At 35.7% G+C, this 14,346-nt stretch overlaps 1 protein-coding gene across 1 annotated transcript; it reads left to right on the top strand.

The window, feature by feature from the left end:
- Nucleotides 1-4,271: 4,271 nt before the first annotated feature.
- LOC137708068 (uncharacterized) lies at nt 4,272-14,040 on the top strand. The gene is made up of 23 exons (XM_068447054.2): nt 4,272-4,585; nt 4,677-4,746; nt 4,983-5,516; nt 5,836-6,059; nt 6,261-6,326; nt 6,422-6,556; nt 6,969-7,087; nt 7,171-7,476; nt 8,047-8,134; nt 8,210-8,315; nt 8,409-8,516; nt 9,235-9,398; nt 9,535-9,655; nt 9,780-10,004; nt 10,091-10,281; nt 11,075-11,242; nt 11,334-11,439; nt 11,632-11,769; nt 12,338-12,499; nt 12,590-12,790; nt 13,217-13,411; nt 13,499-13,570; nt 13,666-14,040. The coding sequence occupies exons 2-23, from the start codon at nt 4,699-4,701 to the stop codon at nt 13,816-13,818; spliced, it is 3,630 nt and encodes a 1,209-aa protein (XP_068303155.2). The 5' UTR covers nt 4,272-4,585; nt 4,677-4,698; the 3' UTR covers nt 13,819-14,040.
- Nucleotides 14,041-14,346: the final 306 nt, after the last annotated feature.

Below are 14,346 nucleotides of genomic sequence, written 5' to 3'. Positions count from 1 at the left end.
TCCTCCTTTGTCAACATTTTCTGCACGCTTTGTCAACATTTTCTGCACACTATCGGTTTTGGCACGCTAATTGTGTTAGTGCTATATTCTAATGTTGATTTGATTATAGTAATAATAATTGCAGACATTCCAATGACTCAATTGTCTTATTGCATTATTTTCACGAGAGGTTCTTATGTGAGACTGTCGGACGTGGTTGGTCATGGAAGAACATGATTTTATTTGGATCTTTTTTGTGAGGATCTTAAGGATCAATTCATCTTATTCATTTGTTAGTTATTATGTAGTCATAAATTATTTTGATTTTTTATTTAAATTTGAAGATAAATAATATTTAACGAAAACTGGCTGCATGATGTACGATAAATGATTAAGATGAATTGATTCCTAAGATCCTCATAAGGAGGATCCGGAGAGAATCCTCATTCGGTCATGGATGTGGTGGGAGGAGGTGTGACACAAAATGAGGGGTGAGTAGGGAAATTTCCTGGTGTCTAGTATCTGCAAGGACACATGGTCCAAGTGTCCGACTCTAGAATTTCTTTATTTTCATACATTATTTTTAACGTCTCTTACAATTTTCTTTATTTTTGATTGTTGAATGAACAAATCAAATAAAAATAACAGACATAATTAAACAAAAGTGTGTAGAAAATTGAAAATAATGTGTGTTTGTCATTTTTCTAATCGAAAAGAGCACATGAAAGTTTTGTTGATGGAATGAAGGATTGAATATTCAAATGGTTTTTGTCCAGCACTAGAAAATGACAGACAGTCATAGTCAATAATCAAAAGGAAAATTAATGAAAAGTGTTTGAAAACTTTGAATTTTAACGATAAAGACAAAATAAAGGGTAAAATGAATAGTATCATAATTAACTTTTTAATATAAAAATATAGTTTTTCGTTAAATTCAATAGTCCCGAAAACTTTTCGTTAAAATTCCTATAATCAAATGCGGAGAGATTCAAATCCAATTTGTCAATATCAGTCGGTCATTGTCCATCTCCAACTGTTGCCTGCTAATTATTTCCCCTTTAAGCCAGCCAGCACACGCCTAATTAAGGCTTATTGTCTCCAATTATTTGAAAATTCTATTTGTGGAAACCGACTGAAACTCTTGATTTTTAGTACTTGAAGCGTTTTTTAATGAAAATATTTTAAATAAATGCGTTTATGAGTATAAATATTTTTTATATAAGTATTTTCTAATGGTTCTAAATGCGTTTATGAGTACAAATATATTTTAGTTTTAGCCCTTTTTTAGTTATTTGAAATAAATTTTTAGTCATTAAAAAAATAGTTTCAAACAAATTCTAAACTTTATTGTGGGACAAAGTTAGCGAAATTCCATCATGTGCATACAATTATTATGTCCTTGTAAGCAGAGAGAAAAATTTATTATGTTTTCAATTTTTTTGGTACACAAATATTCTCTCACCTTTCATAATGTAGTAGCATCTTTCATCGATTTTATGATTTTTATAGTTATTGTACATTTTAAGAAAAAAATATCAGTTGGTGGCTTCGCATTGAATATATTGAAATTCTGAAACTCACTACTTTATAAAATAAAAATAAGCATCAGATTACTTGCACTCGGATTAGCCGATTAGGATTTAAAGATGCTACATCAATATGGTATCCAATATAATCAAAGATATAAGATTTGGAAAATGATTCATATATGAGATAAATCTTTACCTTGACGACCTAGAACCAAAAAGTCCTTCCTACTATTCATTTTATGTGTTTAGCTTCTGTGTATCACCAAAGAAAATTGTCAAGTTAATCCAAAATACATATATGCATAATCTCTAAGAAGTCAATCTAGTGGAAAGCAAGTAAGTGTTTGAAACTTCCCACTTGAGTTCAAATTTCCGCAAATTCAAACATATCCATTTTTTGGAGACGCTAATGCTAATTTGAAATACTGTTTGACTTGAGAGCTAAAATTATCTTGCTGCCACATGTGATTCGAAAAGTAGATTGAGAGGGATATAGCTACAATTTACTGTTGTGTCACGGCTGATGCGCATGATAATATTTCTTCCAAACTTGTTGACGTTGTTTCACATCGCCCGTACCCGTTTTTATGTTTGAGTACAAGGAAAATTGCGAAATATTTGGTAGGAGAGTGAGTTTTAGAGTTAGGCTTCTAGATGTGTACAGCTCATGTGCGTACAACGTCAGACCAAAAAGACAGAGAGGAATTAAAAGTTTTTGAGGGTGTTTGGTTGGCAGTGTGAGTAGCATGTGGCCGGTGGCTCCCACCCCATGCAGAAATAGCTTAAGGGTTAAGGCACTAAACCACCACTAATCTAGTAGATTTAGTCATTAAGCACTGGGTTGGTCAATTCCAATCTCAAGTGGTATAATTTTTTGTTTCAAATTAAAGTGCCCAGACCCCACCAATGACTTAACGGTTGACCCAAAACAGGCCAAGTGAAGTCGGTCATCTGCTTTTCTGTAAATTACAGTTACATACACAAAAGTAATTTAATAAAGTTACAAATTCAGTGTTATAAGTTTTTTAATGTCAAGAGGTATTCTATATGAAATTGATCTAAATGATAAAGAGAAAGATTCAATCATAATTACATAAATGATAGCAAGTGATCATTTATTACAGTGGTGGAGATGAGTCTTGCCCTCACGGTGTGGTTCGAACCTATTTGACTCTCTAATTTAACAAATCTATTGTTTGACATAAGAAAAATATAGTTAATTGGGTTCGAGGGAAGGAGGAAAAAATGTGGGAGATTGTCGATGTGAGGAGGGCTATAAGACTGTTTGATTTCACTATACCACTAACTTATTTATGTTGTTACAGTTAACTTGACTAAGCCTATTTCCGCTACAATTAACATAATTTTTGTTTAGCTGCATGCCGCAAAATCACAATCACAATGTATAATTTTTGTTTAGCTGCATGCCGCAAAATCACAATCACAATGTATGTATAAAAAAAATATTAAAATTACAAAAATCTCTTGTCATGCATATCTTCTATATATAAAACCAGTAGGGCTTTTGAACAGTGGTTTTTGGGATCACAAGCTTCATAAAAAATAAGTGGATAGAAATGCCCTTCAAATAAAAAACTTCAAAAACAATCTAAAATAATACATCAAATGTGGCAGGGGTATTTTCATCATATAAACAATGTTTTTAATAAGTAACTTTTTCCTGTACAGTGTTTTTTTATTATTATTTATAATTAGTACCTCACAATGAGCTAGTAATAATGTGATTCAATCAGTTTTTTATTAAATATTATTTTCTCTATTCTTAATGTAAATTCAATTGAATGTGGATCGAAATTGAAAGACTAATTTTATTATGTTGATTTAGCTACTTTGATTGATTTATGAGGGATTTCTTCTCGCATGGTCTAATATTATTCATTTAAAACGTGTAAGTCGCACGTAGCATGCCGTGATTCAAAAAATATCTTCTCGTGCGTGCATAAAGGCCAGTCGAATTGTAATTTAACACTTAGAAAAATTGATTTCACCTAAAAAATAGGTATTTTTCATTGCCAATAAGTTACAAAAGATTTGCATGCAGTCTAATATCCTACGAAATACTGTATTAAATTCTACCTATGTGCCCCACGTTCTAAACTTCCAATCCTCTTCATTTGTAATAGTTCCGAATAGTTCCCTTCTCGATAATAACAAAATTGAAAAGAAAATTACAAAAGAAGAAAAGTATGGTATGTGGGACCCCACTGCAGAACCAATCCATGTGAGTGGAAAATCTGGTTTAGCGCGAAATTAGGACCACCATCCTCTCCGATGAGTATCCTCATGATTAAGGAATGTGGATCGTTTGATGAAAATTCAACGGTTACAAATAAGAGGATCCCTTTAAAGTTATAATAATTATAATCGTTGGATTTTCATCCAACGATCCATATCCCATGATCATAAGGATCCTCATCCTTAGATTAAGAGAGGAGCCTGATCCCGAAATTAGACCAAAAAAGCGTGTTCCCATTACAACGTTCGGAATTTAGGAACATTATTATTATTTTTTTCGGCTGATATAAATAATTAAAAAAAAGCTAAAAAACAAAAGCTCCGGGCTCCGCTCTGCCACGTCGACTACCCGTTACTTGTTGACGGCTACGTCGGAAAAGCATTTTATTTTCCATTAATAATCTAACGTTAGAACTTTTAATTAATTTAATAAATTACCTTTTTTGATGAAGATTAATTAATTACACAATCCAATTTATTTCCTTCTACGTCGCCGTTTTGGCTTCCAAATCCAAAATATTCTTGCCTATTCGACCGCGTACGAGATTCGTTGGGATTTTTGAAAATCTATAACAAAGAAAAGGAAAGCAGTAGACGAAATCCTAAATTAATTAAGAAAAGAAAATAGAAAGAAAGAAGTCAGAATATAGTTCACAGTGTGTGAGATTTCCACACCCAGAAGAAACAGAGAGATCATTAAACAAGCACGTCTTCTGAAATAGCTTTTCGCAGAAGCACTTTTCTCTTCCAAAATCTCGCTGATTTTACTTCTTCTTCTCTGAAATCCCTCTCTCTCATTTGGGTTTTCTGCATTGCCATATGTAAGTTGTTTGTGGGTGGTGGGAAGATTCTGGAGAAAAAAAGTTGATTTTTTTTTATTTTAAAATTTTTGGTTTGTGGGTTTTGAATCAGGTAAAGGAAGAATCCAGAAGAGATGTTCACTGAAGGACTTGATAGGAGCGCCCTTCGTTGGGTTAGAGAGGTTTGTGAAGATAAATCATACCCTGTTTCCTTTTTCTTTTTTTTTTAATTAAAAATAAATAAATAATAAAGTAGAGTTTGATTTATACTGTTGTTTGAGTGAATACTGCTTCTTGTTCTAGTGTGTTTGGGAATTTAGGATCTGGGTTTGTGTTAATTTTGCATGTGCGCTTCAAAGTCAGAAAATTTTGTTCTGAATTCTGAAATTTGGATTTATGGGTTGTGTTGCTTAATCAGAAGGAGGAAGTTCCATTTTCGGGTTCTAATTTGCGGCCTAGGATTGATCCGATTATGCACATTCGCAATGGTAGTGGTGGCAGGGGGTTTGGACTCCCCCCTCCGTCTAAATTTAGAAGTGGACACTTGCCCTCCAATGCCATACCGGTTCGGACAATTCCAGCCGATGGGGATGAGAGTGGGTCTGCTTCTGATAATGACAGAACCACTGATTCAGAAGATGGAGTTTATGGAGGCAGGTACTCGCTTGATTCGTCACCGCAAGATGATAGGGTTCCCAGTGCTGCTGCTCATAGGTATGGGAAGCCGTCGCAAGGGCAGACCAATTATGGCAGTGATTATACTTACTCAGATGTCAGTTCCTCGATGGACACTGTTGTGGGGAGACAGAAACCTGTGGCAGAGAGATTGGTGAGGGGAGCGAGGAAGTATCCAGTTGCGCAGAATGGTTATATGGAGGACGAGTCATCTGATTCAGCTGCAAGCTCAGAGTTTTCTACTTCACGTAGGAACTTGGAAAGTGCTGCTGAAAAGGTTTGTATATTTATATCTTTAATTGTATCTGGATTGTTGTTTGACATCCAAGACAGCATGCTATCACTTACACTCCTACTTGAGATTCTAAAGTTATGCTGACTAAATCATTGTTAGTTAATAACTGTTGGATAACATTTCCTTTTATTCACCCCTACTAAAAAGAGTTGGTAAAGCTAAAATTGGTAAGGCAAAAGTTTTATTTATGTATCGAGGGACTCTCTATCTAACAGACCAGCATTGCAGCATAATAATTATCAAGGTATCTAAATGGTGTACTACCGCACTGATTCTCTTTCTGAACCTGTCCATTTTGCAGAATTTGCATTCCACAAACCTGCAGAGTAAAAATTTTCCTGATGACGATGTTCCCAGTGCACCACCCTTTAGTGGTGCAACTCAGGAAATTAGACAAGATGATGAGAAAAGTCCTACTAGAGTGCATAGGACACCGCATGCTACTTCTCCATCTGAATTCAAAACAACCCCTGGTAAAAAGCAGGATGTTGTTACTGGAAATGGGAATCTTGAACAGTTTGCAAGGTATGCATATTACTGCAGTCCTATTTGGAAACAATGGCATGCATCTGTGCTTATGTTGGAAAGAAACATGAAACTTTTTGTTTCACAAACTTAAGTACTTGAAGCATGCTGCTATTTTACATTTCTCAGTCATACAGTTTGTCACATAAGTATGTTTTAGTTTTGGTAACTGGACCAACTTATGTCAATCTCTGTTCACAGAACTACAACTAGTTCCGAAGCTGCTGCGCCATCATGCCCAGCTCGGCTCCCAACATATTATGCAAGGTATCTCTAACCAATGCCATAATTGTTTTTTAGGTTTAACCTTTGTTTCTGTCATCTAAAATGTATTGACTTTATGTGCCATAAACCAATATCAGTGCTCTAGGGCCATGGCATGGTGTCATTGCATATGATGCATGTGTGCGTTTGTGCCTTCATGCTTGGGCAATGGAATGCATGGAAGCTCCCATGTTCTTGGAAAATGAATGTGCTCTTCTACGAGATGCATTTAGGTGAGTCCATTCTCTTTATCACCTTATTCTCCTATCTTAAACTTAATTTAGACGGCTTTTCATGGCATTCTTATTAGACCCTGTATAATTACGTGTCTGTTGCCAGTTTCGTGTTCAAATCCTCACATGGATTCATATTCTAAAAAAAGTTATGCAACATAGCAAATTAATATAATTGAGTTTATGGTTTGACTAAGCCAGAAGTGAATTAGGTTACGATGGGTTTTGAGAAAAAAAGTTTGAACCTTATGGGAGTTCAGTGATGTTGACATTGTTTCTGATCAGGCGATTAGTAAAATATTTAGTGTTGAAAGCTTAAACTAGTACAGTGAATGATGTGAAAAACTTCTTTACTTTTATCTTTTCCACCATTGACACTCCATCTCATTAAAACCTTGCTGTCAAACTGTAGTTTACGACAAGTGCTTTTACAATCAGAGGAAGAACTGTTGGCAAAGCAGACTTCAGAGCTTGCAAGTGAGAAAGCTGCTCCAAAACCAAAGAAAGTTGTTGGCAAAATGAAAGTGCAAGGTAGCATCTAACGCCTGTTTTTAAATTCTTACTATTCAAGTGCGTGGTTATGAGATCATTCTGAATTCTTTTTCATTGTACAGTGCGCAGAATTAAAATGGGCCTGGACCCACCTACCGGGTGCAGTATTTCGTCTATAAGGCCACCAGTAATCAAACTGGAATCCATTCGTTATCATCTCTCCAGCTTCCAGTCTACACTTGCCTCTGGATGGCAAGCCCTTCGAAAGATTCGAGTTGCACCTCGGGTACCTGCAAATGGTTCTTTTTCACGTCAAAGCTTGGCATATGTGCATGCTGGTACTCAGTATATAAAACAGGTGTCTGGACTTTTGAAAACTGGTGTAACAAGTCTACGTGACAGTTCGTCCTCATATGAAGTTGTGCATGGTATGAGCATGGAAAATTCAACTCTCTCTCTCTCTCTACATTTTATTTTGAAATGCCCCTTGTACCACAAGGATTGATGATAAAATTTCGTTCATTCAACCTGCACCATCTTTTACAATAATCTCGATATCCCACTTCACAGGGAAAGATCTTTTGTCTTTAGGAGTATAATTGATAGTGTGCAACCTTTCGTACAACTTAGATGAGGGAAACCCATAGATATAGATATAGAAATATGCAATGAAACTCCACGCCCTAGTGCTTCCTGACAATTGGTGTACTCTAATCTGTATATCGAGACTATCTTAAAGCCTTGAAGGTTTATGTGCTTATTCTGTCATTAAATCATAGATTTAGTTTGTAAGTGTTTACTTTTAAACTGTGACTAGCATTTCTTGTATCCGTAACTTATGGCCACTTATAAGGGTGCCTCATTTTGTTTCTTTTTTGCATGCTACGGTTTTCTGATAGTCTGCTGTGTTTGTACTTTGTAGTGTATATAACATAATTCTTTCCAAATGTCTTTCATGAATTACTGGAATGTTAACCTTCACTTTTAACTGGCATCAGAAACGTACTCTTGTTTGTTAAGACTGAAAAGTTCAACTGAAGAAGATGCTGTCAAGATGCAACCTGGATCCGGTGAAACTCATGTCTTGTATGCTCTCTTGTTCTTTTTTACTAAGCAATATCTGCTTGAGAATGTTGAGAAAGGTACTGACACCTCTTACAGCTTTCCAGATAGTTTGGGAGATGATCTAATAGTTGAAGTCTTTGATTCGAAGGGAAAGCATTTTGGTAGAGTCATTGTTCAAGTGGCAACAGTTGTTGATGACCCAGTAATGCCTTCTTAATCCTTAGGGTGGTAGCTTTAGGATAAATAAAAGCTATAATGGTTCTGGCAGAAAGGCTAATTTTATTGTTGATTGCAGGCTGACAAGCAACGCTGGTTCTCTGTCTATCGTGAACCAGAACATGAACCTGTGGGAAAGATGCAGCTATCTACATATTATTCAACAAGTTCAGATGACAATCCCAAGGTGTTTATTTGTTACTTCAGTATCCTTAAAGATATATTAGCCTTGTTTATAAAGAGTTTCTCCATTTGTTGTTTCATTTATGAATTAGTTTTTTTTGTAATCTAATACAATGGTAATCCTTAAGAAAAAAAAAAAATCTTAGTTTAATTGTCGTACAAGGTTAACTACACACTTGTATCTTGACGGGTTCAAGAAGTGGATGTAGAAATGATCGTCTGATTGCTTTTTGTTATCAGGTGTTAGGATCCATAGATATATAGTATATATTTGGTATGACTGACAGGACCTTAGAAGAGAATCTCTTCAATTTTAGTTAACTGGTGTATAACAGTATTTAGCTCAAGGGTTTCTTCCAATAGCACAATAATGTATACCCTCATTAAATATTGTGCTGTAATCTTCTAAAGATGAAGGAATGATAAGATTTGAATCTTTTCTTGAGTGATTTCTCGTATTATTCCTCAGCAATGTATATTAGCCACCATGTTCCAGTCCTGGGCCAAAAAAGGATAAGGAAAAAAAAAAAAAAAAAAAAAAACAAGAAAAGGGAAGAAAGTATATAGTTATTTATTTTATTATTATTTATAATTTGGACTTTAATATCGTACAAAGAATGATTATTAATCCATTAGCTGAATGTGGGAACATGGATACTTCCATTATATACGATGTATTGCAAAATGCCTTTTGTGATATTGGTTTTGCTTTTGTGGTTCAGTGTGGCTCTGTTGCAGAAACAGTTGCATATGACCTTGTTTTAGAAGCTGCTATGAAGGTTCAGCATTTTCAACAAAGGAATCTAGTGGTGCAGGGTCCATGGAAATGGCTTTTAACTGAGTTTGCAACATATTATGGTGTTTCTGATGTATACACCAAGCTGAGGTAATGGAATGTTGTTGGATTGATAGCTTGTTTCTGTTAAAATGATATGCCCATGTGAATGATTGTTATAAGCCGCTTCTTTTTGTTCACTGATTCCATATCCGAGTCTTGCTTCTAATATGAACATCTTGATTAGGTATCTCTCTTATGTTATGGATGTAGCTACACCAACAGCTGATTGCCTCAACTTGGTGTACGATTTGCTAAGGCCTGTTTTGATGAAAGGCCATAACAAGAGCACGCTGAGTCACCAAGAGGTATTCTTGAATCATTGTTGCTTTTGATATTAACTTTTATGTTGTGGCATGCTTTTTGCTTATTGCATTTTACTTTCTTGTCATTTCTATCATAACAAAATGTCTAATACTTTTGTTTTCACAGAACCGAATCTTAGGAGAAACTAAGGATCAGATTCAACAAACTCTTGCTCTAGCTTTTGAGAATTACAAGTCCTTGGATGAGTCATCACTTTCAGGAATTATGGAGGTCTTTCGACCTGCGACTGGGCATGCTGCACCTGCATTGGAGCCTGCTGTCAAACTTTACACGCTTCTTCATGATATCTTGTCTCCCGAGGCGCAGACTGCTTTATGCCACCATTTCCAGGTTTGAGAAATTTCCCTTTATTTAACAATGATTTGCGTGGGTGATATATCTGTTCTTTTCTCTAATTGTTTTAAGTGACTGGCCAGGTTGCTGCGAGAAAGAGATCACGGAGGCACTTAGCTGAGACAGATGAATATATTACTAGCAATAGCGATGGTACATTGCTTGATAGTTTGAGTATGGCGACTGCTTACCAGAAAATGAAATCTTTGTGCCTTAACATTAGGAATGAAATCCACACTGATATTGAGATCCATAATCAGCATATACTCCCCAGGTACACAGGTGAAACCGTCAAGTGATACTCTCTCAAATCTGATTTCATTTTTTTTTGGCAAAATATTTGTCCATTAGAGGCACTATCTAGTATTTGTAAACAGTTGGCTTGTTTTATTGTTATGAAATGAAATGATGATAAAAAGCTATCACTTGTGGTTACATTATTGAAAACCTACGCCAATTGATATTTTGACATATGGTGCTGAATCTTGTGTTGAGGTCTGACGTCTTATGTATATATGATCCTGTTCCTATCACACTATCTTTAGCAAAAATAATTATTTCATGTGCATAGGTGCTCTGAGGTGAAATTCTTATGCTATCTGCTGTACACTAATGATCCATTGGTTTAACTGAATAGCTCAAAATAGATACACTTCCCCTATCTCTGGTCAATGGATCTTGCTATGGAATGTGAGAGGATGCCCCTTGAAAATTTAGGCCCTAGGTGAAAGGAAAACTAGAAATTACCCTTTTGATATTTTATATTTAGTATGAATAGTGTCAACTAAATCTCCATATTATTAAGAAGAGTTTTATTAGTCATTTTCCTCACATTTTGAGATGCAAAAACCACTGATTTAAGTCTTTGTTAACATTTTAATATATGCTTTAGTTTGTTTAATATTTCTTACGACATGGCTGATCATAGTTAAGATATTAATTTGACTTTCTTTGTGATTGTGAAAATATAGAAAAGCTGTATTGTTTACTCAAACCAGTGCAGTGGTTTGTTTGGCTGTTTGATGTTGGACAGATATAATTCTGATGCTTTATTTTTCATTGCACAGTTTTGTAGACCTCCCACATCTGTCAGCATCAATATACAGCACAGACCTATGCAGTAGATTGCGTGCTTTCCTCATTGCTTGCCCCCCAACGGGTCCTTCATCCCCTGTAGGAGACCTTGTTATAGCCACATCAGATTTCCAAAGAGACCTTTCCAGTTGGAACATCGGGTAATGTTAATTTTGTTACTACTACTATTGTTAACACTTAATTATATTATTTGGTTTGCATTGTCCTAATTCATTTTCTTTGTTATCTCAGTCATATTAAAGCTGGCGTTGATGCAAAAGAATTGTTCCACCTCTATATTATGCTGTGGATTCAAAATAAGCGTGGATCTTTGCTCGAAGCATGCAAATTAGACAAGGTACTTATGTTATTAAGTGTTATTGTGTATGAAATTTATCTCAAATGAGTCGGTACTCTTTTTGTGGTGGTTTATCAACAATTTTATACCTGCATCTTTGGAGGGCTATGCTAAACGATGCTTCTAAAGATATCCTCACTCATATAAACTGGTGTACGTTCAATAAGGTATCTAAAGATTATACACTTGTAGGTAAAATGGTCAGGAGTTAGGACACAGCATTCGACGACTCCTTTTGTGGATGAAATGTATGATCGTCTGAAAGCAACTTTGAGTGACTATGAGATCATCATTTCCAGATGGCCTGAATATGCCTGCATTCTGGAGAATGTAAGTTGGATTCCTCATGTCGTCTTTGGTCTACTTTGGTTTTTCTCATCACCATCGTTCATTTTGAACTTATCCAACAATTTATTGTTGGACTTACACATATGTACCACATCCATGAATGTGGGATCCACCTTCTTCATTCATTTGCTTAATTAATTAATCTTTTTCCTACTTTAAACATGATGGTTAAAGAATAGAATACAGAGCTATTTGTTTTGCTTAAGGAATATGACATTTAGTGTTATAACAGTCTTGTTCATCCACATATTTTTGTATCCAGTTTATAAAAAATAATCGTTTCCTTATTTTATAATTTTTATTTTATTTTTGGTTTTTTGGAGGTTTACAAATTGAGTTTCTTGTCATCCGGTTATGGCTTCTTATTTTCTTGGCTTGCTTAGTTCAGAGTGAATCTCTCTTTATGCATCATTTTTGTCCTTATATTCCACATTAGAATTTGAATCCAGAAAATTGTCCTTGTGCGTTATGACGTTATCATATTAGAAATAGAAATAAATATACATATATTAAGCTTGTTTGGTAATTCCAAGTACGTTTCAATACAAAGGCTATTGCTGATGTCGAGAAGGCAATCATAGAATCTCTAGACAAGCAGTATGCAGACATCCTGTCACCATTAAAGGAAAATTTGGCCCCAAAGAAATTTGGCCTCAAGTATGTTCAGAAGCTTGCCAAAAGGTCTGTGAGCGCCTATACAGTCCCTGAAGAGGTTAGTTGACTATTAGAACTTTGGGGTTATCTTCAAGTGTGTATTCAATGTTTTAAAAAATAAAACTAAAAATTGATGATTGCATTCCAGTTGGGAATTCTATTGAATTCGTTGAAGAGAATGCTTGATGTCCTTCGTCCCCAAATCGAAGTTCAGTTCAAATCATGGGGTTCCTGCATTCCGGATGGTGGGAACACAGTTCCTGGAGAGCGTCTCAGTGAAGTCACTGTAATGTTGAGAGCCAAGTTCAAAAATTACATACAAGCAGTTGTTGAAAAACTTGCAGAGAATGTGAGTATCATTGTGGTTTGCACCTTTCTGTTTGAATTAGTTGTTGTGTGATAGTGTTACAAAATTAACGCGTATATGTTAACAGAAAAAGAAAATGGCTCGGGAGATGATCTAAGTATAGATAAGATGGATATAAAGGTTAAACATGTTAATTGCCAATCTGTCATAATGTACAAAATGCCTAATTTTTCCATCGAAGAATAATTAAAGCGTGTATTAATGCATGTTCTGGTGTATAAAGATCTGAATTACTGGTATATTCGTGTAACGATCTGAATTACTTGACCAATAAAAAGAACTGCTAGGCTTCTGCACATGTTTGCAGTAAGCAACCACTATCTGCTTCCATTCACTACCTGTGTGGATGCTTAAAATTATTAAGTAGTGATTTTTGTCAAGTGTCACTGATTTTCATGTTTATTGCAGTCAAAGTTGCAGAGTGCTACAAAACTGAAGAAGATTCTGCAAGATTCAAAAGAAACCGTTGTAGAATCTGATGTGAGAAGTAGAATGCAGCTTCTGAAAGACCAGCTGGCAACCACAGTTACTCACCTGCATACTGTGTTTGGGACTCACGTCTTCATTGCAATTTGTCGAGGTTATTGGGACCGAATGGGACAGGTAAATTCTTCAATCTAGCATTTCAAGAATTCAGGGCTCTGTGCTGATGCTTTTGCTCATCTAATGTCGGCTCTTTTTCTGTCGCAGGATGTTCTGAGTTTCTTAGAGAACCGAAAAGAAAATAAGTCGTGGTATAAGGGTTCTCGCATTGCTGTCTCTGTAAGTAGTGGTTGAAACCTTCCAACCTCTTTGCCTCTTTTTCTTCTTGGTATGGTTGTTTTCATTCTAATGTGCAACCTCTTTCGTATTTGCAGATTCTGGATGATACATTTGCATCACAGATGCAGCAGCTGTTGGGGAACACACTGCAGGAGAAGGACGTGCAGCCTCCTAGATCCATAATGGAAGTCCGGTCTATTCTTTGCAAGGATGCTGCCAATCCGAAGGACAATACCTACTACTTTTAGGTGCAAGTGTATGAGGTGGGGAGACAGATTGCCTTTTTGTATCGACATGTATAAGCCGGGTGCTGCTTATTTTTATAGAGGGAGCAAGCAACTCGGCTGCTCTTGAGTCACAAGAGAACTCAATGTTTCACATGTTTTTGCTCGAAAATATAGGATTGATAAACAATTTTTGTATTGACCAAATATTGGCTTAATAGATTTCCTTTTCACGATTTTATCCAACTATTTCTGAGTTTGTTCTTAGAAGTTACGATACCGATTTTGACATTCCTCTTTTGGCCGTCTGCACTCCCTGACGGAATTTTAGTGTGTTAAAATCAAGTTGAATCTTAGAAATCTGATCGGTAAAATCCTTGTGAAATGAGCAAGTCGTTAATCTTACAAGCAAGCAAATCCTGTAAATGGTGTTCATCGGTTTGGCTTGCGAGCATCGACCAAAACAGGTTCAGGACCTTTTTTCTGTACAACTACCGTTTCAATGCACACCAACACGAAAAACGCAAAGGCATATCAGCGCAGATGAGGTAC

This window comes from Pyrus communis, chromosome 15 (genome assembly GCF_041283825.1).
Source record: "Pyrus communis isolate YQ-2024b chromosome 15, ASM4128382v1, whole genome shotgun sequence".
Taxonomy (NCBI): Eukaryota; Viridiplantae; Streptophyta; class Magnoliopsida; order Rosales; family Rosaceae; genus Pyrus; species Pyrus communis.
Note: the sequence above shows the minus strand (reverse complement) of the source record. Positions and strands in the feature narration are given on the sequence as shown.

Bases quoted from the DNA above. Each gene is read 5' to 3' on its own strand.
- LOC137708068 (XM_068447054.2), top strand. From the start codon at position 4,699: ATGTTCACTGAAGGACTTGATAGGAGCGCCCTTCGTTGGGTTAGAGAG. The intron at 8,316-8,408 runs GTAATGCCTTCT...TGTTGATTGCAG, and splicing joins CAACAGTTGTTGATGACCCA to GCTGACAAGCAACGCTGGTT. The intron at 13,571-13,665 runs GTAAGTAGTGGT...TCGTATTTGCAG, and splicing joins GTTCTCGCATTGCTGTCTCT to ATTCTGGATGATACATTTGC.